Source organism: Aptenodytes patagonicus, chromosome 7 (assembly GCF_965638725.1).
Source record: "Aptenodytes patagonicus chromosome 7, bAptPat1.pri.cur, whole genome shotgun sequence".
NCBI classification, from domain to species: domain Eukaryota; kingdom Metazoa; phylum Chordata; class Aves; order Sphenisciformes; family Spheniscidae; genus Aptenodytes; species Aptenodytes patagonicus.
This window is the reverse complement of record NC_134955.1, coordinates 23,447,600-23,474,712: the sequence shown is the minus strand read 5'-3', so window position 1 is coordinate 23,474,712 and position 27,113 is coordinate 23,447,600. Positions and strand designations below refer to the sequence as shown.

The window sequence follows — 27,113 nt, the reverse complement described above, 5'->3', positions numbered from 1 at the left end:
GGGATCACAAAATGTCCTTTCTTCTGATACCAGTATTTAATTTTCAAGGATATTACCTCTTTGGTGATGTATGTTCAGGGTCTTGAAGGCCCTGGGCAGGGAGGACAAGTCAACAATATAAAAGCTAGCTATATACATATTGAGTAACGGGTAGATACTACACGAGGTATAGGCCATCGGTGGCCACAAAGAGTGGGCAGTAGAGTCTCTTTTCTGGAAAAGCGCAGTTGAACACCCATGCTTAGTTTCCACAGAGCAACTGTCTCAAAAACTGACTCAAAGTGGAAAGAAACCAAATTCTGTCACACAACAGCACCCTGAAAGTTTTCAGTCTCCACACATAACATTGTGCAAAAATTCTAGTGATCCATCTAGTCCTTCCAAATGTGAACGTAAGTCCACACTCCAGAAGCAGGAATTTGTAATAGCAGCACAACTACATAAACACCTACCCAAGCATTTCCCTTTCTCAGGAGACTTTGTGATCCTACGGGACTCAAATCCATTTCTGACTTGCACACTCTTCCCTAACAAGGCGGCTATGAGGGAGGCCACTGTGCTTTCACTGCAGCTCAGGATCTCTCAGTTAATGCGGCTCCTAACTGACAGCATCTTACACAACACTGATGGCAGCCAGAGGGAAAATCAGCAGAACTTGTACTATTTGGCATTTGCTATAGCTAAAAGAGGTGAGAGGATTCCCTCTCTATTATCCACTCTGATCTTACAATGCTTCCAATTCTTAGCATCATAGAATCATTTAGGTTGGAAAAGACCCTTAAGATCATCAAATCCAAACGTAAACCTAACACTGCCAAGTCCATCACTAAACCATGTCACTAAGCGCCACACCTACATGTCTTTTAAATACCTCCAGGGATGGTGACTCAACCACTTGCCTGGGCAGCCTGTTCCAGTGCTTGACAACCCTTTTGGTGAAGAAATTTTTCCTAATATCCAATCTAAACCTCCCCTGGTGCAACTTGAGGACATTTCCTCTCATCCTATCACTTGCTACTTGGGAAAAGAGACCAACACCCACCTCGCTGCAACCTCCTTTCAGGTAGCTGTAGAGAGCGATAAGGTCTTCCCTGGGCTTCCTTTTCTGCAGGCTAAACAACCTCAGTTCCCTCAGCTGCTCCTCATAAAGACTTGTTCTCTAGACCCTTCACCAGCTTCATTGCTCTTCTTTGGACATACTCCAGCACCTCAATGTCCTTCTTGTAGTGAGGGGCCCAAAACTGAACACAGTATTCAAGGTACGGCCTCACCAGTGCCGAGTACAGGGGAATGATCCCTTCCCTACTCCTGCTGGCCACACTATTTCTAATACAAGCCAGGATGCCATTGGTCTTCTTGGCCACCTGGGCATACTGCCGGCTCATGTTCAGCTGGCTGTAGACCAACACCCCCAGGTCCTTTTCCGACAGGCAGCTTTCCAGCCACTCTTCCCCAAGCCATTCTTGTAAGATGATGCCTTGGAGAAGTGGTTAGTCCTGAGTCTGTGTACCACACGAGAGGCCAACAGTTCCTCAGTAACCAAGTGTAATGATTCATGCCAAAGCAAGTAATGTATGGAGAAAGTAAACAAAGTTCAGGGCCAAGCCCTGATATCCTTGCTCAGATTCTGACTCACGCAAAACCCTAATGTAAAATAAATCCCAATCAGAAACAACTGAATGAGAGTGTCAGAGTAAGGTGGAACAGAAATCCTAGAGATTATTCCAGCCCAAGCCAGTGTGAGACAAGGATGTCATGGTTGAGGCATTTATAGACCTCTGAGCACATTAGATGGCTAGGTCCTGAGCCCAGCTCTTCCGCTGTCCCTGTTTTGCCTGGACTTCCTAACAACCTGCCTATTTTTACTGTTCACTCCCTAGCATTTGGAGAGACCTTTTCAAAAACATATCAGATCTGGCTGCAATACCAGATATCAATCAAAATCACTCTCTGCAGTCACATACTAGTTTCCTCCCTTATCTTGAAATGGCAGATGCAGCTCCCTGACAATATGCATTGTTAGTATTGAGGGATTTGGGGCTCTTTGAGAAGTAGTTTAGCAAATCTCTCCCTCTGGGGTGCTTATTCAAAACTTCACCCAGGGAGCTGGCTACCTGCCCCATTCCCCTGAGAGCCCGAGTTTCCATGCAAGTGGCACTGTACAGGCAGCAGCTTGATTATCAAAGGAGCCACATGAGCATATGTAAGCCTAGTCAAGTGCTTTACTTCCAAAGTACCCAAGAAATCACCTTGAAAAAATATTCTCTTGTAGGCATACTGCAGGCAACTAAAGGTTTTAATTGATCTCGAATTGCTACAGCTTTGGGTGTTTTATGTCCGTATGAGCATAATTGCTCGACACTTTGAGCTGCACAGATCCAGTGCTGGAAAATGTTTTCCCTGTGCAACTGGCACCATCGAGTGGAGAAAAGCATTTTTGCATTGGTTTCTGTTACAGCATGGGCATTAATACATAACTATGGGCCTAAGCTTCCCATAAACCATACAGATTTGGAAACTGCTCTGAATAAAGGCATGTCATTTACACTTGGGATAAAAACTCCAGATAAGTTCCTTGAATCCTCAATTAAAATAGGCTAGACATCAGTGCTCTGGGTACCTTACAGATTACTAAAAATAGTATTTTTCAGCTGTAGAAAACTCTCCATCTAAGGACATCTGTTTTACAAAGCTATTTAATGATAAATTTCCTCATTTTACAGCTAATGAAAGTAAGATACAGTTTGTTCACTTGGCAGCATAAAAAGGATAGCTCTGAAATTCAGCCAGTTGTCCAGGAAAGGAACCACAAGGTTTTAATTTTTTTTATTTATTCTTAATATAATGATTTCTTTATTGTGGTACTTTGGAGCCCCATCTGATGATGCAGCTCTCTCTCTCCTCTAACTCTTAGCTTCCTCGCAGGTCCTAACAAAAAATATGTTTTGGACAAAAGCAGTGCTTGGAGTGGAGTGTTAGGGTCTGGCATGTGCCTTTGCTCCAAAAGCAGCACCCTGCCTGCACCTGGGAGCTCAGCACTCGGAGGGAGACAGACAATTTAGTGATGGCACCAGCCCCTGGTTTCCAGCTCCCAGGGAGCATGGCACGCAGCCAGAGACATTGAAAATCACTGGAAAACTGTGGCCCCACAACACCCCCGGCTTCTATCGCCCCAAACGCTGGGAACAGAAGTGTTTGTTGGGTTTAAATATGTGTCAGTCGGAGATTCTTGCCAAGAAAACTCACTGATGCAAACAACCAAATTCCCCTTGTTAGTTTTTAAGGAAATGAAGCTGTCTGTGTGTTTGCACTGTCCTAGTTTTTCACTTCCTTAAAATTGCCCGTTGTCGCAAGCCACCAGGAAAGATTAACCTCAGCGCTTGCCCTGAGGGACGTAGGGCACCTTGCTTTGGTTCCTGCAGGAGTCCCCTTCGGTCAGTTGAGGTTGAGACAGAAAATTATTTCTATTAAGAGTTTGTTTTACATTGAGAAATGGCTTTTTTGCGAATCCCAAGCCATTTGCAACCCCCCCCAACCAGCTTTCAATGCATCATTTTTAATAGCACTCACAACGGAGCTGAGTGAATCCTGATGGTTATTCATAAAAGCGTCAGCAGCACGGAGTGAAAACTGGTTATGGCAGCAAAATTCATTCCCGACACAAAAACTGGTGACGGTTTTATTTATTTTTTATGAAGGGGATGACAGCGTCACTCAGATTTCAGCAGCTCTGGCGAGGCCGCCCGCTCCGGGGTATACAGAAGTGGACGCCGGCCCCCAGTAGGGACAAAACCTTCCCGGCCCCACAGCGCGGAGGAGCTACTTGGACCGCAGCGCTGCCCCGCGCGCCGGGCGCGAGCGCCTGGGCCGACCGCCCCGCCCCTACCCTGCCGCCGTTCCCCCTCCGCGGCGACAGGCGGCGCTGCAGCGGACGTGGCGCTTCGGTGCGCCCCGCTTGGTCTGGGCGACCGCCGCCCCGGTGTCTCCCGAGGAGAAGGCGGAAGTGGCGCCCGGCGGGGAGCGGCCGGTGGGGCCGCGGGTCGGCGGTGAGTATGAGCGGGCGGGCCGCGGGGGGCGGCCGGGAGGGGCGCTGCCGGGCTGCGGCCGGCCCGCCGGGGCCTGCGGGCGGAGGCTGCGGCGGAGCCTGCCCGCGGCCTGCGGCGGGGGTCGCGGCGGGCCTGGCTCGCCGGACTCTGCAAGCGAGGGGCCGGCCGGGGCTCCGCCGGCGCGGGCCGCCGCAGGCGTGTGGCGTGTCGCGGCGCTCGGCGCGGAGCGTTTTCCCACCCGGGCCGTAGCTGTTCCGGGAGCGGAGCGCGGTCCTCGCTGCCGGGCGGTGCCGCGCTCCTGCCGAGCCCGGGAGGATCGCGGCGCGTAGCTCTGCGGCCTCTTCCCCGAGAGCAGGTCTCGGCTCACGCCTGTGTCGGTCCGGGGACTTGCCGGTTGGGAGGGCCTGTGTTAGAGGAGGGCGGTTACTCGGGCTGAGGCACGCCAGCCTGTGCTGCTCCGAAATTGAAACTGTGGCGCGGTCTGCACGGCGAGCTCAGCAGCTGTAAGGCCAGCCGTGTCTCTCAGCGGCAGGGGCTCAGAGTTACGCTGGTTTACCTGGGGGGGTGGGAACCTGGCTGGAATTACTTTCTCGTGCCTCTTAACTGTCCGGAGTGTGCTATCGGACAGCTGTAGGAGCATTAGCAACGGGTAGCTTCCGAGTTGTAGTCCGAATTGTTAGTTCCTGTGCAGCCTCGAGTACATCACCTTAAAAGCGGGCTCTGTTTCTCCAGCTGTGAAATGGAGATACTCAATAAATTTTTCAGGAACATATTAAAGGTCTGTAAGGGTAATTGCAAGAGAGGTTACTGTTTCTAAAACTGATAGCTCTATTTTCTAGTAGATACTTGTAGTACTTTATTTATGGTAAATTTATTAACACGAGTAATAAGTTATGACTTCAAAAGTACTTTCCATCAATTTCACCTGTTTTAGATAGGTCACACTGAGTCTTTTCATACTTAAATGGAAATCTCAGCTGTAGGTGGGAGGAAAATGTTCTAATTATATCCCTTATACTCGGTAGTTAAAGCTAGCTGAAAGTATTTCTCTGTGTTTGCCTCTGACAAGTTCTGCATGCTGCAGAGCTACCCGTGAGCGATGTGGATTTTGTTGTGTCTTAGAATCCATTGACAGAATGATTAAGAAAGCGTTGATTTGAAGCTTTCGGTGAGGGAGAGGTAGGAAAAGGAATGGCGGGAGGCAAAGTTAGTGGCTGCACTAACACTGCTTGTTTAACGTCTGCAGTGCATTTTACCTTGTGTTCACCAACTGTGTTAACACTTGCAAGCAAACTGCTTTGTCTTTCTATAGTATGAAAGGTCCATAAAACTAGTCCCACTAGTACCAGAAGGAAAAAAGGTCACAGAAGTATGCTGATGAAAGCACTTGGATTATTTTCATCGCAGGTATCACTTTGGGCATAATTCTTCTGCATGTTCCACATTACCTTCAGCTTTTCCCAGCAGCTAAAGATTTGTGGAGCTCAGTCAGGCTCCGTTGAATGAGAAGTTGTCAAGACATAAATGGCTTTTTAAGTTTTGTAGTATTGCATCACTGCAATATTGCTTTCTATTTAAAAAATGTGCTACTGTATTTAAAAAGACTGCACACAATAGATACTTATGCTGATAAAACTTCGGAATGAAAAAATGTCTGAGGTGAACATGCTTTTTCTTCATTTGTTGAACTTTCATGAGTTTAATATGTCAAGAAGAGTAACTTTTACATCTCAGTAGCACAAATTAGCTAAACAAATATTAAAAAGTTTTAGATCCAGACTGTGAAAACTAACAATGAAAGATTCTGGGTATAAAGCATGTCAAAAAGAAAATAAAAGTAAAGGTAAGGTAGAGTGAAAAGGAGAAATGTTTTAGTTGTTTCAGAATGTGTGCTTAATTCACTGTTTCTTTTCCCAGGGTCTCAAATCGTTTTACTAATGCCAGATACAAGCTTAATGCTTGTTGAGGTAGATGGTAATTAAATCTAGCCTGGAGACTGTGCCTTGCAGAAATGACATTTGTTCATAGCCATACTTGTCCCTGCCTCTTTTTGAAGTACTTTCTGTCCTGTTTGTTTACTTTGTCCCCATTATGGCAGCATCTTAAATTCTCTGCAGATCTACTGAGGGATATAGAAAGGCACAATGCATCTCGAAGTCTTCTCAGTGGGCAAAGGGAGAGCAGAGGCCAAAGAGGGCAGAGTCTCTGCAAAAGTAAAGACTTAAATAGTATTGTTCTTCTCACTAACAACGCTTTCCTTGTATTTGTTAATCTGAACAATTCTCAGTGAAATGTCTCTAGAAGTTAATAAATTGAAGAAAGGTTTGGGGGATTTTGGTTTGGGTTGGTTTTTTGATTATGGAAAAATGGAATATTTTGGTGTTAAATACAGTGTAGCACACTTCCACTGCTCACTAAAATTCAATTTGTTTTGACATACTGAAGTAGGATAAAATATGAACATGACTGGGAATATGCCACCATCTAGTCTCCTAAGTAACACTTAAGCATAAAAATACATATGTGATTAAAGCCTGACAGCATTCTCTCCAAGCAAAGAGAAATCACCTGGAAAGCTTCAGAAACCCCCAAAGGCTGCTCTGCTCCAGCAATAGGAGCTCTTGATACTGTCTAATGAGCTTTTAATATTGTTGTTCAATTGTATTTGCCTCAAACAAAAATTCGTATTTTAAGTCTTCAGGTTCACATGTTAAAATGATAAGTATAGTGGTTATCCAAAAGACTTGGAAGTCTTAACAGTTACTGCTATTAGAAAAAAAAGTTGAGATATCAACAAAATGTTTGCAACATGCTTGCAGGCTTTTACAAGAAACCAGAATTTGTTTTTTGCAGTTACGAGTTCTGCCTGACTCTCCTACTGCTTTGGCTTGTCTAGCCATTTGATAGCTTTGAAATGAATGTGTTTTATAGGTATTAATTAAAAGGAACCTGCATCATTTTATATGTTCTGCCTGGATGAGGCCACAGTGATGATAGTTACAAACATCATAATGCAAACACACAGTGCTTATCAGTTGTCAGTAGACCATTGATTAATATGCCTGGTAATAAGTGTTGCAAGTATTGCTTCATAAACAAATTATCCAAAGTCACTCCACTGGTCTGTCAGTCTCATGACGCAGAAATCTATATGTCCAAAACTGTTCTCAGCGAGGCGGAAGAAGAAAAGAGAAAAGTTTGGCCAGTTTTTCTGTCTGTGCGGTGTTGAAGGCATTTCTCCTGCTGGCTGTATGCTGGCCAGGCTGCAAGCAGATTAATTAAGTTTGTGAACTTCAAGTAAGAAAAGGGATTTGGAATAGTCTTCTGTATTGATTTCCTTATTTATATGGCTACTCAGTGTGAATTCGCTAGGAAAGGGCATGTATTCAATACTTACTGATTAATAGTCAAAATTTTCTATTTCATGGTAACTTATATACTCTCTGTACAGTGTTCCTTCACCTTTGCCAAATGCTCAAAGGTAATATTTCATATTTCAGTGTAAATAGGATACTTTTATTTCTTCCCTATTATTCTAATTATAGTGTAATTTTCCAGGCAATCTGAAGCTATCTTCTGCTACCAGTAATATTTTTTGATTTAGAATTTTCTGAATTAATCCTGTGGCTCTTTGGAGCATGAAAATCTGTAAAAGTTCTATGTAAACCCCATTATACTATGGGACTTTGCAAATCAGAGTACTGAGTTTTGTTGCATGCATTAATTTAAAATATGGGTGGTTTTTAATTCTGTTTTGAAATTGTTTTTGTCAATCATAAGGTACATTCTTGCAGGAGTTAGCTCTTCTGGTCTGACTGTACTATCTCAGATCAACCTAATCACTTTGTAATGCAACAGTGTAAATAGCAACGTAGCACAGGTTACTTACCGAAGAAAGGTTTTGTTATGGGTTAATCTTAAAGTTGGAAGAGTAGTATGGGGACTCCCTATAGTCTTAACTGTGTCTTTTCTGGGGCATGAAGGTTTGATCCTTAGGGCATTCTAGATTTCTACAGCACAAATAATGATCAAACAAATTCTGTCCATTACCATTTGGCCTGGAAAGCACCGTCCTTTCTGTTGTCAAACAATACAGCTGTTGCCTTGGAGAGAGAAATCAACCTTTGCTGGCCCAAGAACTTTGGGTACCTCATGTGTGCAAGCTAAAACCCATTATCTCTCTACTCGGCAAGTCTGATAGGACTTCCTAGCTCTAGAAAAGGGCATTTCAGGCGCATTACCAAACATAATTTTAAGGCTTTCTCTGCCTGAGAAACTTCACACTAGCAAAAACAAGAATTACCATGTAATGATCCAGTTTAATTTCAGTTGTTCCTCCATCTGAAGGCTGGATGTTGTCCAAACAAAGAAGGTCATAGAGCAGACTACTAAAGTGTTTAATGTATTAAACTACCAACGTCAAAAAAATTGATAAATTCTAAAGGCTGTGGTGTAGACAAGGTATTATAAATTAATATTTGTATATTGTTGTACTTGTGTTTGACTCAATTTTGTTCAGCACAGAGGAAGAATAACAACTATTATCAATAGGAAGAAAAACTGATGTGGTTTTGGGGGGATGTTTGTTAGGTTTTACTTCACTGGCAATCTGTTTCATAATCAAAAAGAAAGGGTAGCAATTTGATGTGAATTTTGGGATATATAGTGGTTTGGGTTTTAAAATCCATCCTCTTCTAGCCTGAAAATTTTTTTAAATTCCCCAGGGGAGGAACATGCAAAACTGCTACAGTAGGCTCACAAATTGTCTGCTCCACCTTCATCAGGGAAAAGACCTGTCATCAACATTCAAAGTATACTCTTCTCTAATTGGTTTTGCTCTAGCACTGCTCTGTTCAAGAAGATTGAATCTATGTTCCTACTCTTGGAAGGTAAAATAAGTGCCACAAGAAACAGAACTAATTCCTACTACAGTAGTTACAACTTGTAGAGGAATTGTTTTAAACTATGGTGGAGTAATCAAGCCTCAGTTAATGGTCTGAGTAACAGCAGTGTGGATTTTGATTTGGAAAATTGTGCCTTGCCCCCACACCTATAAATACGTGTGGAAGAAGGAGGATTTTCCTCACAGATAAGATGAAATGGATAAGAGTAGTAGGAGGAATCCTATCTTATATAAAACATGAACAAAATTAAAAATCTGGCTCTCAGTCACCTTGTTTAAGTTGCCTCTTTGTGCCTGAATTTCCCTATTTAGAAAGAGGAGCCAATGATACTTACACTTCTTTTTTTATGAACTCCTTGGTCATATGCAGACAAAAAGCTCCATGTGGGAGTGGAGTGTATCACTGAATAAGGGGATTTTTGTGTGAGACTGGGATGTTGACTGGTTGCAGTGACTCATTCATTAAAATGACTCTGATACAGGATTTTTGTTTCTGTAAACTGAATGTACATACCTGCTATGTCTGTAGAAACAATTTAAACGGGCAAAGAGAATACCACTTGCACAGCGCTTAAATCTACAAAGTGTTCAACTATCGAGATTATACTGAGTCAGATCCTGTTTTCTTCCTTATAAGAACAATATTTCAAATAGTATGTTTTTTTCCTAGGAACAGCCCAAGGGAAGAGTCGCGCACTTCTTTGCAATTAACGTGACAGCTGAATTTGGGTAAAGCTATTAAATTTTCTTCCCTGCAACTTCCTGAATTCCTTTGTGACATTGCTAAAGGGATATATGTTCCTCTTCCCTTTCTCAGTCTCACTAAATATACCCTTGTGGCTTAGAATAATGTGAATTTTTCAGTCCTAGACTGGCCTGCGGATTCTGATACCCTTCATACCAACATTCCCACTCCATTGGCCCAACTTAGTTCCTGTGATTTTTCGTGAAATATGGCCTGTGGACTAACCATCCTCTGTAGCGGCTGTTAAATAAAAGTTATGTTAGTTTAACAACGGAAACAAGTTGGATTTTTTTCTCCAGAGAAAAGAGAGCTGCCGATGGCAGTCTAAAAAATCTTACTGTCACAGAGCATCTTTCTAAGCATTGATTCTTCTGCTTCCATTCTAAGTCATTGAGGGAGCTGTTCAGTTCCATGGGATTAAATTGATCATTGTTGGACTGCTGAGAATTTACTTGGTGTTTAGTTTGTATTGCTGTGGTGTTTAGGAGCCTTGATTATAAAACCTGTTGTGGTAGATAACATATAGGGATAATACATGGGGGCAGAGAACAGGAGTAGAAGTAAACATCACTCCCTGGATGCAGTTCCAGACAGCTCTGCTGTAGAGTTATTTCTGCATAAAGTGAGCATTGCTGACCAGTTCAGTGCAACTCTAAACTGTCAAACTGTGCTTTGACACTCTGTACCTTAACGGTATTTTGGAAATGTCGGGAATGCTACTCTTCAGATACTTCTCATACCTCTGTGTACCTCAACAAAATGGAAAGTCACATATTTACACAGCAGAATAGAAGTTCTGTTTTGATTCTAACTGTAACTGACCTAAATACGGTAGCTTTGCCTGTTTGGTTTTGTTTGGTAGATCTGCCTTTTTTTTTTTTTTCTGGTCTGGATAACTGGGAAGAAAAAAAGCTCATACACTGTTAGCATGTGCAGTATTGCTAATTGTTTATCATATAGGTGGCCTAAAGCACATTTCTGTAACGTTGCATTTGTTCAAAATATATTTCCAGTAAATACTAGTTGTGGATGTAATCTTCAGTTGTCATATAATAAGTACCCAAATAAAACTACCTGTATGTCCTCCTCCTATCCATGAACATTTTGTTAAAATGACTTGTGGTGTTCAAATTGTGATAAAGGCAGGAAAAAGTTCAGTTTTGTGAGCTTGTGGTCAAAGTAACACTATTCATTCTGCATACCTCACTGCCCCCAGAGTCTGCAGTACTGATGCAGATCAACAATCCTTACAGTTCAGCTCTTGATTAATCCTTAGATTTCCATCCCTAATATGCTTTAAATGATGTAATGGTATTACAGTGGATGTAGTAGGTGAACATTGCAAGAGACCTTTGCCTATACTGCTGTGCAAAAGAAGATCAAATCTGGTCTTAGTGGGCTTGTTTTGCATGCCTAGCTCTGTAACCCTCAGCCTATTCATACTGCCTTGCACCTGGTGATAACCTCTGTGTTTCAAAGAAATGTAATTTATAGAAAACTAACCATAATAGGATTCTAAGAAAATGGTTGTAACCATTAAAAAATCAAGGGAGAGGAAAATTTCTTGGACTTCTAGAGTTTATATTTGTTGTTTAGACCTTTCTTTAAAGTTCCCTCATTCAATGTAGAAACATTGGCAATCTGTTTGGGGATACCAGCATTTTTTTTTATTTCATACCCATGAGTTCAACCTGCTCTCTGAGCAGTATTTTAAAAGCAGGCTTTACTATGCCATTCACCACATTTCAGGGAAATGTGACTTTCATCTTCTGCACTTACAGTCATGTCCCTTGTCCTCCCTGCCAGCTAGACTGGAAGAGGGAAAGGAGAGCAAGAACTCCTGAGTACTAGTAGTTTGTAGACAGCTTTTGAGCTGTGGAAGTATTAGCCTTATCTCTTGTGTAGCTTCTTACTCAATTTAAAGTCCTATTGGCAATTTTAAAATGTTATCAGCAGTGCTGTATATTTGAATTTCATTGGCAGCACAGCATCTGCTTGGTTTGGGTACTTGGACTTGCATTTTATTTGTGGGCATGCACCTAAACTGATTTGAAACCTATACTGTGAATCACTGTATACAGAAAATGTTAAATAACATTTATTCACTGCAAGGAAAGTATGGAATTAAGCTATCGTCATCCAATAAAACTTGATTTTGTACAGCATTTTTCATGCAAATTATGTTTGAATGCTTCAGAAGTAAATAAGGGGTAAAAACTGAAGGGGTAAAGAGGCATTTTCAGTAAACATAGCAAGGAGAGAATATTCCTCTTTTTACAGAAATTAGGTAGGTAGATGAAAGAAATTACAGAAAGGTGTGTGTGTTTGTGTTTGAACTAGGCTGGCAGGATGCAGTGCTCTTTCCTATATATCAAGGTAAGTAAAAAAGATAACAGAAACTGGGACAAAACAAAACCAGTGATTTTGAGTAGAACCAAATCTTCACCACTGTTCCAGTGTTTCTGGTCAGAAATAAAATTTGTTCTTGACTGGAAAGGAAGGTCTTGGAATATTTTAAATTAACACATCTTTTTGTCATCTTGCAGAGCGTTTCTGTGTAGCACTTGATTAGCTACTATGAGCTTGCTATATAGTGATAACAGTTGTGGAGCCCGAGACGTGGAAAGCGGCTGCTGTGCAGCCATGGCCAGTGCCTGCAGCGTTGGAGCAAAAGAAGACAGCGTAAGCGTCAGCAGTGGGACTGGAAACCCTCCAAGTTCTTTCCCAGAGGAAACACAAGGATATGATGTGGAGTTTGATCCGCCCTTGGAAAGTAAATATGAATGTCCAATCTGTTTGATGGCTCTTCGGGAAGCAGTGCAGACACCATGTGGACATCGTTTCTGCAAAGGCTGCATTGTCAAATCGATAAGGTAAAGGAAAATATATGGAAGTTGCTTTTAAGCAAAAGTTCACTTACCAAAGCAGAGCAGTTTAAGGGCAATGTAAACTGAATAGAACTGCTTAAGGTGCATTACCAGTAAGCGCTAATAGAACTCTGGGAATTTATAATTAATTAAAGATGATTTCTAATAAACACTATGTATGGCCAAAATACCACGAGTTTGGAGGTTGCATGAGCTTTAGATATTTTGCCATTTATACAAATTTACTCAGGTTATGAATCTAAAAATTTGATTGAATAAACATTAAATAATGATTTTTAAAAAGTAGCCAAATCGTCCAAATAAATTCCATTTTCAGCACAGGATTATAAAACCTGTCTTTTCCCTGTGATTGTTTCTCTTGATAACTACAGGCAACTACAGACAACATGGTTTCTTGGTGCAGATATGGCAATTCATGCTTTCAGTTCTTCACTTGAAATCAGCTGCTTCCTTGTTGAGCTGGAAGAGAGAATGTAATGAGGGAATAGTCTTGAACAAAGCGTTGAGAGAGGAAACTAGGTGGCATATGGGGGAGTGGGAATGAGGTATGAAGGCAAGAACATGCTGGGCTCATAAAAGTGAATGATTGGAACGGCAGAAAGTACGCTGGTAGAGTGTACTTCCCTCAAACTTGGAATACAGTCATCAGTGTCCCACATGTCAGTGAGTATTGGAACACATTGATGGAAGGCTAGATATTATGCTGTAGGGTTTTTCCTTCTCAGCATAAGCCAGATTTTTTCTTATCTTATCTTTGAGCTCACTTAGCTCAAATGTCACAGTACTTTGGTAGGAATCTAAATATTTAATTCTGTGTGACCCACATATAGAATTGGCTAATTTCCAACCTTACTTTGCACACCTTTGTGTAAAGATCATCAAACTGTCTCAATATTACTATACAATGTTGGTTTTGCCAGGCATTTATTTTTAGCATGCAAAATGGACAGTGCTTTCTTGATTAGTTTTCCATACTATTTATCCATAGTTCTATTCCATTTCTTTTTCTCCATGATCCATCATTTATAGCTCACTAAATGAATAGTATGCCAGCAATTATGTTCTCTGAATACAGTATTTTGTGGTTTTTGTGGTCTTCTCTGTAGCTTCTGTCACAGTTGTGTGTGATGCTACTGTATTTCTTCATGGCATCCCCTTTAGATCAAGGAAGGAAATGTTGGAGCTGAGTATGAGAAGACAAACTTAATTTTGCATTCCCTACTTGTGATAGCAAAAGAGCAGGCTATTTTCCTTTCTAGCAAGCGCAGAAATTTATTGTATGTGTTTGCAGCACAGTTTTTGTTAACATTAGTTTCATCAATATTTCTGAGAAAAGGATGCAAATTCATTATCCAGAAAATGCAGAATACCACCAGTGTTCATCCATGAAAAGTGACTCGTCTGTAGATTCTGCAGAGGAAGCTGAGAGATATTCAGTTCTCCACTAACCATACCATGAGATCACCCTGCTCCCTTAGTCCCTTGCATTGTTCACTATGTTCCTACTTCTGCAAGAAAAGTACATCAGGCCTTACCCAACTGCATCACTCAGTGGTATTCGCGTCAGCTGGGTGCATGGAAGTAGGCAAAAAAACCCAAACCTGAACCTGTCAGCTTTGACTGTAATCCAGTTCCCTAGGCATGAGCAGTTGGCTTCACTTTCTGGCCTTTGGTTTGCACATTCAAACCTAAATTCTTTCAAGAAGTTAATGTACATAATTTCATGCAAGATTGTAAGCATTGAATTAGGCATTTGTACTAATAAAGGCCATTAGATTTTGGAATTCCTTACTTGCTCTCTCTCATGGAAGTATGATGTTTATAAATCCTGAAGGTAAATTAGTCAGTACTTAAGTATACTGAGATTTAGAAATGTCTACTCACCAATCATTTCAAAGACAACAGAATTCCTAGGTTGAAAACTGAGGGGAAAATGACTAAACTTAAAATTACCAAAAATGTGTGTCTCATTTCCAGTCTTTCAGATCCTTAACAGCTAAGGTGATCTTGTTTTCTAATCCTTCTGCTGATGAGCTGCACTGTTACAGTCATTGGTTAGAATTTACCACAGGACTGAGTGAGGAACTGCAGTGAACCCATGCTCAGAACGCAACATCTTGTAGCAGGTAGAGAAACTTCCTTCTTAAACCCCAGATATGGGAAATGGTTTCTCTTCCTTTTTAAATTAACAGAGCATTTGCTCTGCTCAAAGTTTTAAGTCTGCAAACAGTTTCAATGTCCAGAAGCTTTTGCTTCTTTTACACCCTTTCCCTATTTTACTTCATTTCTATCAATAGTGTTGACTGTTTCAGTGAATACTGAACACAGGTGGAAAGCATTTTTCATCTTGGAGACTACAGATCATCACTGTGATATTTCAGACGTTTCATTGATGGTAACTGTTTTCCCTCATTCCCCACTGAAATGTCTGGAGTGCAGTTTGAGTGAATGCTTGTGAAAGCAGAGAAGACAACTTAAAGTGCCAGACCCCTTTGAATCCCTGAAGGGCTGAATTGCATGTTTAATTGGGATCCATGGATCAAGCTATTGATTTGGACTATGTAGTGTCTACAGTACAATATTGATTTGTAATGTCTACAGTACCATATTGATTGGTATCATTGAGAAGCTTCTACAGAACTAAAATGAAATTGGAAAGTGATTTTTTACATTCTCTTAGTGGGTTTTTTTCGTTATGCGATTGTCACAGCCTTTATTTGATTAGGAAGAAATTGCTTCCTTTTATTCCTCATTTCCGCACTGTCTAGCTCAAGTGAATACAGAGATTAAGGATTTTAAATGATAAAGGATGGACAAGCAGTTTTTGAGTAATTGCTTCTTGTGGCTTACACAAACAATTGTAGTTATCCATGTTGAAGAAGCTGTGGCTGCAAATAGAAAGATTCTTTTAAAAAGCTTTTAAAGACTGGAGTCTTAGATCTTAAAATGTGAGGGACACGATTAGACCAGATGGATTTGATCACAGTAAATGTTTGCCTCCCAGAAAGTCTTGGCATCTTTTTAAATAAAGCTGTCTGAAGTGCTTTGAAGTACTGTGAGTCATGGTAGTGAAGAAGCTTATCTACCTAAGTAACTACAAATAATAATTTACAGATGTTACTGTCTAGAAAGTACTTGATTAGAAATTTTAGAAGAACTAAGTTCAGATGCAGTAGCTAATTAAATGTCACTGTAGTCTTTCTTCTCCTGTATCTTAGGTCAAAGCTGACTTAGGGCTTGTAGTAGAGCTCTCTAAATATCAGAACCTCTGTTTATCAGAAAAGCAGAATTATGAGCTGACGAGGGGCAGCAAAGAAAGCTTTGAGTGCTAGCAGTTCATCAAACAGCCAGCATGGCTGCAGTTAAAGGGTATGCCAACTGTTTCAGCTTCTAGGCTAAACTGCTCAGTTGCTAAAATCACAGATCAGGCTTTTTCTTCAAAGAAAATTATTCTGGCTTTACTTTTTATTACCTATGTTTTAGTTTCAAGGGAAATTACAGGAATATTCACTGTACTTTGTAGCAGATGATTATTATTTCACAGGTACTGTTGTGGGTGGCACAGCCCAATGTGATAAATAATTCCAGCATAGGAAAGCCTCCACTGTAATGTAGATTAGAACTGAGGTGCATAAACTCAAATTGCACGTGTGCAATTCTGTGATAGGAAATGAATAGCAACATCTTTGTCTGCAGATGGATCTAAGCAGCCTTTTAAACATAATCCCAGTACTTGTAAATGGTGTTTGAAGTCTGTTTAATATACTACAATAAGTTATTGCTCTTTCCTTACTATAAGCATTGGAAAATTGCTATTCATTCTTATTTTACCCTTTGTCTGCTAGTTATTTAAACTGGGTATCTGGTAATCATTATTTAAAATTAATCTGTTGTTGGCTGTTATCATACAAGACTAGCTTTTCTGTGTAGAAATAAGGCTGCTGTCTTACCAGCAGGCCTACTGAACTATCATTATACTTCACTAAACAGGGTATTTGTAACCAAGTTATACCTGTGAAAACTGATTTCCTGTAGGTTGCCTGCGAAGTAAGGGAACTTTTCTGGGTTGTGACAAAGATCAGCACGCTGATCGTAGCTCAGGGAGCTATGAAACAAAACAGCACGCTAGGTATTTTCTTTTTTCCACTTGTTTAGGAGTATGACTATCAGACTTGTGGTGAGCTAGCTCTTGCAAGCAAAACCTAGGAAAGGAAGTTCATTGTCTCTTTCTGAAGTCTCAACTTTACCCCCGCTTCCTCTAGCAACGTTGCTGATGAAGGAGTTGCTGAGCAATTATTTCCTTTTCCAACAAAGAACACAAATTCCCTCCTGGTCTCCACAGCCCACTAGGTTCTACTTCCCCTCATGCTTGCAAGCAGTGACAATGATCTGGCCTTTGATCTTTGCACCACAAGTGCTCTCTGACATTTTTCCGCCCCATGTATTTTTCCATTTTATTGCTGTTTCCATTAGTGCTTCAGCTCAGAAGCTTTGATCCCTCATGCCTCTTTAACTGTATTACTTAATTGTGAATAGATATATTGACCTACTGCTTTCAGAAATGAGCTGATACTGGATTTTTTTTTAAAGGAAAATTTGGTGGAGATGATCCCTTTTTTTACTCCATTTCTAATGATTCTTGTGTTTAAATGCAGGTAGACAGAACCTGACAAAGTGGAACAGGCTGTTAGTTCTCTTGTGCAAGTTGCATGCACCCGTGTTCCACCATCAGACTCCAAACTTTCATCAGTTAGCACTGACTTCCAGTCTGTTTGCGGTTAAAATGGCTTCATATACAACACCCAGTTCCAAATCCAGTGTAATTTTCATAGTTATTAGTAATTTTTGTGACTGGAGTTTTTTCACCCTTTTTTGCTGTATAAATAAATTGAAGGATGACCAACTGATCAAATGGTTGTACAACAAAAACAGCGAAATGGGCTATATGAAAAGTAATGCCAAATAGATGAAGTGAATGTGGAGGAAAAAAAAAAAAGACGTTTTTGCTTTTTCTCTCAGCTATGATCACCTTGGCTGTTTATAAAGTGAGAAAGAAAGGAGAGAAGGTCCAAGAATCTTTAAAGGATTGTTTTGAAATAGTATGTGAAATATTCTTTGATGTTTGAGCTATGTGAAGTACTTGCAGAAATGGGACTGTAAGTTTGTAGTTTCTTTACATCCTCCTCAAGTTTATTTCCAGAGTATCTATCATGGCATTTGTCCAAATAAAAACTATCGAGTTAGAAAAGTGCTGCGATCCCAGTCATGCCACCTCTAGTGAAACTTGCGTATTGTCAATTTCTCTGATGTGTATTGCATGCTTTCTGGTAATTGCCACATAAATGCCATTGTTTTCAAAGACTTTCTTAATGTGTTACAGTTTGGCCACTAATGTCTTGCTAGTGTAAAAATATTTTAAATGAAGGGCAAAGGGAACTTGGAATCTCTTTTTCCTTTCTTTTCTGCACTGTAGAGACGCAGGTCACAAATGTCCAGTAGACAACGAAATTCTGCTCGAAAATCAACTTTTTCCTGACAACTTCGCTAAACGGGAAATCCTTTCATTAATGGTTAAGTGTCCCAACAAGGGCTGCAGTATGAAGATGGAGCTGAGGCATTTAGAGGTGAGAATTAGTTTTGAAAATATAGAACCTTGTTTTCATGGACAAGTAAGAATTCAAAATAACTTAACATAGATGGTCATACCTGATACCTGTTTATGCTGATACAATGCATTGTTCATTCAAGACTATAGTTACACATATTTGTTTTTTGATGAGTCTTTAATTGTAATTAGGTGATTCTCAAATGAACATCATAGTGCATGAAAATTGTACTAATGCAGCTTTCTCTTTAGGATCATTCATGTTTGTCTTCTGATCAGCTGTATCTGTACTTCACACAAGTTCCCTAAAGTCAGTTTAATATTCCCTCAAAGCAGCTAGATATATTAGTTGAAGTAATTGTTTTAGAAAATAATATACAAAGTTAAAAGGATAAACATAAAGCTGAATTTTTACCTGAGAGCATTCTTAAAGCTCTGAATACATGAAGTCCTGATCTTAGTAATGGGACAATAACAGGCCATTGGTAAAGTCAGCATAAGTGTATAAGGATTTGCTTGCATGAAGGAAAGGTTGCAATTTGTTCCTCTTGTACTGGGCTTTATCTTGAAAACAGATGAGACAATAGTACCTGTCTGTCGTATCAAATCCCTCTTTTGTCCTTGTTCAGGACCACCAGTTGCAGTGTGATTTTTCCACTGTGGAATGCCCACAGTGCCAAGGAGCCTTCCAGAAGAACCATCTGAAAGAGCACATGACACAGGAGTGTCTGAGGCGTCAAGTCTGTTGTCCAAACTGTGCCACGTCTATGGCCTATGAAGATAAAGAGGTACTTTGCAGGAGTCTGTTTTTCAACCTTCATTCACATGGGTTTGCTTGTAAATGGAACATCAGTATTAAAAAAAAAAAAAAAATTTTGGTCTAGAAGAGCTCTTTGTGCTGCACAGGTGAGAAGCTGCCAACTCAGGACATTAGTCTAGAACAGGCGAAAGCTGGGGAGAGGATTGTGCTTAAATACAAACTTCTTGGGAACCCTGTGGTGTGAAAAGACTTGTGTAAGAACTATTGATTTTTGGCCTTACCATCAGAGAGGCCAGTATCTACTGCCAAAGTAACACACAAAGCAATATTTACATTCACAGTTTTTACGCCTGGCAGAAAAGATGTTTCAGGAGATGCATCTTTTGGGGATATCTGCTAACGCACAAGACCAAGATAATTTCTGAATAATTCTCCTGGCTCTGCATTTTTTACTTTGGTGATACTGAGGATAGTCCTTTCCTTTTTGAGCTTCCATTTCTTTATCTGTATATGGATATGTTTTATCTCAAGGACTATTAATTTTATGATATCATGTCATGAACTGTAAAACAAAAATACCTCATATAGTCCAACAATACAAAAAAAACCTTCAATATAGTTCCACTACAATTGAACATGAATTTCAGAAACTTCTGGATAAATTCAGACTCCTTTGGAGCATAAGAGCTTTAGGAAATAAAATATCTGCAACTTTATGAATCTCTTGTACGAGTCCAGGAAAAACCAGTAATTATAGAAAACATACTGTTCAGGGTAAGGGGATTGTCTTTGTTTCACAGTTGCATACAGTTAAATGTGAAATTTGAAATGTACATACAAATTTAACATCAGAGGTGATTAGCACTCTTTTAAATTGTGTAACTTTATTGATTCTTTCTTTCCTCTCTTTTTCTGTGTTTGATAACTAAGCTTCATGACCAAACCTGCCCACTCGCCAATGTATTTTGTGAATACTGCAACACGGTGCTCATCAGAGAGCAGGTAAGAGGCTACCTTTCTCTGTGTTATAATCTGGGTCAGATGTTTTGTATTTACATTGCTTCTTTAGTCTGAAATTAAACTTGAAGAAACAGTTTGTCTACTAGCTAATAAATCTCTACCTGTCTCTCTGAAAATGTTGCATCCAGTGCAGGTGTAATACTCTTTTAAATGCTGCTCCAGCTTGCAATTGCAGTCTGGTAAACCTCTGTAGGATTTTTGGCTGCAAATCACATTGTTTAGCTATACTGCTTCTTGACAGGGGCCATGCTGCATGTTTTTGATCTTGAATGGAGGTTAAAGAATACCAAGCAGCTGCCAGTGGTTATGGCTGACATTAGAAGACAAGGCTTATGATTTGGGCAGAGAGGGAGAGTATTTGTAATTGGAAAGCCACTGTTGGAAAGTAGTTATAAATAATTCACTATCAAACTGTAGATGCTGGGTGGAATTCTGCTTGTCCATTACTATTGTAATAGCCATTATTATTTCTTCTATTCAATAATAACTTACTTCATTGACAGGAAAATGATAAATGTTACTTAATTTGCAGCCTATCCCTGTTTGAATGGGATGGCAACTATGTTAATGACCTGGGTTAAAATAAAGAATGATCTTCTCAAATTGGAGAAATACTCTGAAAAACAGGATTGACTTCAGTAACGACAAAGGCAAAAATCTGTTGTTAGGTAGAATAATGAACTGCAAAAATAGGGAACAGAGAATGCTAAACTAGGTAATGGTTTAGACTTAATGGCTGACCTGTATTAAGCTTGTGTTCTACTTCATCATGATATTTACACAAGGCAAACATACTGGGTTTTATAAACAGGTATTTTGCCTGTGAAACCCAGAATTATCTTTTGCTCTGTTTGTGGCTCATAAGGCCTTGGCTGAGGCTGTCCAGCTTTTGAGGTGGGAATGGATAGGGAGGATCCAGAGCAGTGGGATAACTGGGTCTGGAAAACATGGACCATAAGAAAAACTGAAGTAACTTGAGCTTTTTGAGGAAGAGGATAATGAAGAGAGACACAAGAAGTATATGCAAGTAGTGCTTCAGAAGGGAAGGAAATGAACTGTGATCTAGCTTGAGGATAGGCTAGAAACAAAAGGCATTTTTTTCTAGCAAGAAAACCTGAATGCTTTCTGATGCCTAATGTAAGAACAAAGGCAATGAATTGTTAAAGTACATACAAGGAGGATGTAGAATTTTTATCATCACTAACATTTTTGTTCAACATTTCCATATTTCTTTGAGAAATTATATAGGTATAAACTGATCTGCCTTCAGGTACCTGTTCAGAGTCCATCCAGCCATATTCTTTTAGGATGTTATAAAAGAATACTCTTGATGGGAAAATTAATTTCAAATCTGATTTGTTTTAGATGCCTAACCATTATGACAACGATTGTCCTACTGCCCCAGTGCCATGTTTTTACAGTGCCTTTGGGTGTCCTGAAAAGGTAAGCCTTTTATCAGAATCATGAATTGCAGACCTTCTGCATGTTTTTGTTATGGTTTGGGGTTTTTTTTTAATGTGGTTTCCTATTCTTGTCTTATTCACCAGCCCAAATCCTCAGTGATTTGTGGGGTTTTTTGTTTTGAGGTATCTTAATTCTGTAACACTACAAGTTGATACATTGCCTTTCGAAAGTTCTTTTCAAATTTAAAAAACTCTGTGAATGATTTGCTTGATGAACTTGCTTTTATTAACCCATGAGTGTTTTCTCAGCTTTCATGTCAGTAAAGTAGCTTCTAGCATTTCTTCCAAAGTTGTGACCAAAGACAGTTATGGCTCTTAAGAGTTCAGTGAAGAAAACCTGATAGTGCTTTAAATTTGATTAAATTCTAAAATTATTTAATCTGGATACTGATTTCTAGTTGTTTAATACCTCTTTGTAAAAATGGATCTTCTCCCTTCATCATTTCCGCATCAGTTTTCAGACACCTTTGTATTTGGTACTATGGAGCATTTTAGCAAATCAATGAAGGGAATACAATGCTGATTTAGAACACAGAAAAAGTACTAAATGTATGTTTATCACTAACACTTTTTCACCATGTCTCTATTTTGAGTTGAACAATATTTGCACACTGGCATTTGAACTTCTTTTTTCATTTGTCATAACAGTGATCTTAAATTTGGAGCCCTCCATTGGTAAAGTGCTACTTTGTCACATCACCAGTCCTTGATTCACATTCCAGTTTTTCTCACATAACAGAAGCAACTAGTTGTTTGATTTTCTTCGGAGCCACATTTAAGATGTGATTGCAGATAATGTTTGATATGTTCCTAATGCCACATCTCTTAAATTCTAGATGCAAAGGAATGAACTGGCACGACATATGCAGGAGTTCACTCAGGTTCACATGAGAATGATGGCTCAGAGTTTTCAAAATATCAGTGTTACTGCTACAAATCCTGTACCCTTCATTAATGGCTTACCCTTTGAGCCTGCCCTCTTCTCACACGTGTCACATGCTGCATATGATTGTAATCCAGAAGTTGAAAACTTCAAAGAAACTATTCAGCAGTTGGAAGGTCGTCTGGTAAGACAAGATCACCAAATCAGAGAACTCATTGCTAAAATGGAGACTCAGAACGCTCACGTGGCAGAACTCAAACGTACTATCCGAAATTTGGAGGGAAAGATTACTGAAATGGAGGCACAGCAATGTAACGGTATTTATATCTGGAAGATTGAGAACTTCAGTGGACTTCAGAAAGCCCAGGAAGAAGAGAGACCTGTTGTGATGCACAGTCCTGGCTTCTATACTGGAAAGCCTGGCTACAAGCTGTGTTTGCGCCTGCATATCCAATTACCAAATGCTCAGCGTTGTGCTAATTTTATATCTCTGTTTGTCCACACTATGCAAGGAGAATATGACAGCCATCTGCCTTGGCCTTTCCAAGGCACTATACGACTTTCTATTTTAGATCAATCAGAAGGCCCTGAAAGGCAGAATCATGAAGAAGTAATGGAAGCCAAGCCAGAGTTACTAGCCTTCCAGAGACCAACAATTCACCGCAATCCAAAAGGTTTTGGTTATGTGACTTTCATGCACCTGCAAACCTTGAAACAAAGAACCTTCGTAAAGGATGATACCCTTCTGGTGCGCTGTGAAGTTCTAACACGTCTAGATTTAAACAGTCTCCGCAGAGAAGGATTTCAAGCTCGCAGTACTGATGGAGCTATGTAGCCTGTAAGTCTTAACCAGAGGAATGGAGCCACTAGTCACGTTCTTCCACCACAGATTACAAGCGTGCTTCATCATCCGTATAGGCTGCATTTGTAAAAGATCATAGTTGCCAACATAGTTGATCTTCACCTGAATAGAACTTTGTTGTTGCTGGTATACTTTTTTTTCTGTATGAGGTCATGTATTCAAATATTTGGTATTGTTCTCTATTAATAAGCTACTTCTGTAGCAAGCTAACTAAATGAAGTGTTGTTAATCAAAACTCAACTGCCTACAGGAAAATCCTATTGAAGTACCTGTACATCTCAGTGTGGTAAAACTTAAGCCATGTCAGAAAAGACCTGTAAATCTTTTCGCCTCAGTGCCTTGGAATAAATACCATAGCAGGGAAATAGCTAAATTAATAAAGATGAGGGTGGGTGGGTTGGTTGGTTGGTTTGTTTGTTTTTCACAGAGCTTGGGAAAGTTGAGACAGTTTCTATATTGACTTATCTAGAATTTTGAATTGGCTATGCTTCTCTTGAAATCCGAAATCAGGTTAAGACTTTGCTCACATCACCTAGGGTTTGAGGTATGCTTTGACTCTTCCCTCCTGCAGAGTTAGCTTCAGGAAGTTGCATGTTGATGCAGAGTTGATACTAGTATTTCTGAAAGACGTGGTAGCGTTGTGAAGAAGGCTAAGTGACTCTCAGCTGAGTTCACTGAAGAAATACTTGTAATGTGGTCTGAAAGTGCCCCCCTAATTCTATTTATTTTGATTAATCTTTTTGTAAGTGTGTGCTCCGGGCCCAGAATGTCAATCACCATCACCAGAGAGATAAAAGTGTAGCATTTGAATAAGATACTTTTGTGGTGGTGGGATCTCCTCCTAGTGCTGGACATTTTTCAGGTTGTGAGTGTATACATGAGCAAAGGTATGTACTAACTAGATAGGGTGATGCAGAATTTGTTTTACTGTTGTTGAAACCTGAATTTGTACCAAAGCTGAAGTTGTGACCTGCATCTGTTCAAGTGATCTCTTGGTGTTCTGGGTGATGTATGACCTATGTCATCTCCTATGAATTCTCAGTGGACAGCTGGCTGTATCAACATCCAGCTGTCATGGGTATTTCCTGTCCCATTAGACAATAGGAGCTGGGCCACCCTCAACGCTTTGGAGGGGAAGAAAAGCCTATTAATTAGACAGTGTGAGGAAAAATTGCAGTCCTGTTTGCTGTAAGGAAAAAAATCTGGCTTCCATAGTTACTCATTTACCAAACACTAGATTCACTATGTAAAGAATTCATGAGCTTCCTAATGTTGCGTGTATTATTGTTTTCTGTACTGATTGTTTGTATGCCATATAAATGCTTTGACCAGTCAAAGCTGAGTTATTCAAGTTCCCTGGTGCTAAAAATTTTAACTTATCATGGTGCTCATAAAGTTCTGAATCTTGTCTTTAAAAGGAGGGAAGAAAAAAAGTTTTGTTCACCCCATAACTTAAGTACACAGTCTGATACCGAAGAATGAACTAAGCCATACATAAGCATATGTATATTATTTCTCCAAGCTAGTGAAACAACCTAAAGACTTGAGACACTGCAACTTAAAAGATTCTGAAGAGTATTCCAACTATTTGGCCTCATCAGAGCAATCCCATGGGGATTATCAGTGGGGAAACTGCATATGCTTAATATATACAAGGCTAATGAAAGACTACTACAGTATATTGATTTGGGAGGATACTCTGCCTGCCTGCATGAGATTAAAAGTTCCAGGACCCAGCCTACCACTTTGTTCATCATATCCAGATGAGTAAAATTTATTTTGCAGATAGAGCCTATTAGCTGAAGAGGGATTGTGTTCAATGGATTATTGTCACTACTGAAACATGAACTTCCTGGCTAATGGTAAATGCAGTCAGTCATTGACTTTAGTGTATTCTGTGTGTTTAGAGGACAGGTGAGCATATATTACTCAAAATAGGAAAAGATCCATGCTTTAAAACTGTCTTTTTAAACCTCTTAAGTAGTTTTTATACTGAATAGCCTCATCCTATCAGTGGAATTGTTTTGGAGTGTCTTCAGTTAGAGCATTCCTAGTAGTTAAACCATTCTTAACCAAGAGCTTTTAATGTACGTGACAGTGCCCAGACCCACTATATACAGAAGGCACTGTATGCTAGTTCTCCAATCATTTTCAAGCTATGTTAGTTACACATGTTTTTCCAAGATGCTCAAAAACTACTGTTTTGTTTTTTTTTTTTGCGGGGGGTAGCAGAAGAAACACTTGTAATTTGAGAGCTTCTTCCTGCTACAGTTCCTTTCTCAACCCTAGTGATATTAACAGAAATGTCCTTAGTCTGTGTTCTAATAGTTTTTACCGAAGACCCACTAAGTGCATTAATACTTTCTTTCCTTTTGAAGCTTTGCATTATGAACTGAATTTTTGCTTCGAGCCTTACCTGCTATATCTCATATACTTCTGCCTTGGGAGGAAACTCACTTTGGTGGCAGGTTCAGGAGTTTAAATGATTCAGGTTAATATTGTAAAATAGCACAAACCATATAGGGAACAGAAAGCTACTGCATGTATAATACTGTATTGGCCACAGTAATATGAATGCTTTATTTACTGCTGCTATTCTACTGGTTTTGTATTTTAATATTGCCAAGTAGAACTCTGAGTGATGCCAAATTACTGTAATGCCAGAGTTTTACATGAGAGACTTTCAGAGCTAATTTGCTAAATATCAGTTAAATCTTTCTGTCATGAAAAATTATAAATGTTAATGAAATGTTTATTCATCTACTTGTTCCATTTTCCTTTTTTTTTCCCCCACCTTCCAAGCTACTCTTCATTTTAACTGCAGTTCCAGAGCTTTCTCTTACAAATAAGAACATCACCTTCAGCTAATGGAAGAACTTATGAGTCTACATTGTTACATCTCAATATATAGTCTTCATGACTATTATCTTTTATTCGAACTTTTCTAAGGTTAGCATGAAGAGATTCAGTTTCTATGTGAAAATATATTTTCACTGAAATAGCCTCTTTATTTTCCCCTTCCTCCAGATCTGATCTTTTCTTTTGAGAAATTGTTTTACCATGGTGGATTGAGGTATAATTGCTAGAACTACTTAAATGGAAGCAGAAAGGTATGCAGTGTCAAGAGTTGTCTCTAAAACAAATATGAAGAAATACGGGGATTTAACCAGTTTCCTGTGTAGTTTCTTCAGAAATGGGGTTCTTCTGTTCTGTAACTCCTGGTGCTTTGCAGCATTACTGGCTCTCAAGGTGGTTTAGAAAGTGGCTTAGCTGCTTTTATCTTCCGAATTTCTGTTTTCTTGAACATGTTTAAGTCAGCCACTCTTAGTATGTGTATTTGCAAAGCTGCTATGGCACAAATTTTCCAATTACAATATATTGCAAATGTGTTTTCTTTGCCTCTGAATGTCTTCCCCTGCAGGGCAGGGCAAATTATTTTACTAAAAATGTTGGTATGTAATGTATATGTGGGAGCTCAGATAATGTGACATGTATAGACTTGTTTTTTAAGTGGTCTCATGATATGCCTGGTCATGTTTGCTATCAAGGGATTAAACTTGCTAATGAAATAAAATCAGAGTGGCCTTTCTGGTCTTATTTAGAGATGCTTTCACATCAAATATATTGATGATGGATGCAAAAGACTATTCTGGGGTCCATGTTAAAGGTTTGTATTGGTTTGCATTTGAACAGAATGAAAGTACTCCTGTTCCCTTGGAAGTATCAGTAGATTGTTTAATATATTTTGTAATTCATGCACAGCTATATTTCTGACAGGATTTTAAAAAAATAAAGTAATTAAACTGTGCACTGTATGTTGCATCTTTATTCATATGGAGGGCTATTCAAAAAGATTAACTGATACAGGACCTCTGTGGTAGTTTCTCTGTCTTGTGGGTTTTAGAGTTGGCTGGTTTTTAATGAGGGAGACCATGTAT

The 27,113-nt window shown here is 39.6% G+C and overlaps 1 protein-coding gene across 3 annotated transcripts; it reads left to right on the top strand.

Annotated features, from left to right (window-relative positions):
• The first annotated feature begins 3,978 nt into the window (after nt 1-3,978).
• Nucleotides 3,979-26,983, top strand: TRAF6 (TNF receptor associated factor 6). Of its 3 annotated transcripts, none has more exons than XM_076344377.1 (7): nt 3,979-4,046; nt 12,241-12,567; nt 18,056-18,206; nt 18,817-18,975; nt 19,878-19,949; nt 21,333-21,410; nt 22,267-26,983. In XM_076344377.1, exons 2-7 carry the CDS (start codon nt 12,272-12,274, stop codon nt 23,146-23,148), a joined length of 1,638 nt encoding a protein of 545 aa, XP_076200492.1. In that variant the 5' UTR covers nt 3,979-4,046; nt 12,241-12,271; the 3' UTR covers nt 23,149-26,983. The 3 variants fall into 3 exon arrangements, with proteins under 3 accessions (XP_076200492.1, XP_076200494.1, XP_076200493.1); XM_076344379.1 differs by lacking the exon at nt 3,979-4,046 and adding an exon at nt 4,282-4,401; XM_076344378.1 differs by lacking the exon at nt 3,979-4,046 and adding an exon at nt 9,647-9,678.
• Nucleotides 26,984-27,113: the final 130 nt, after the last annotated feature.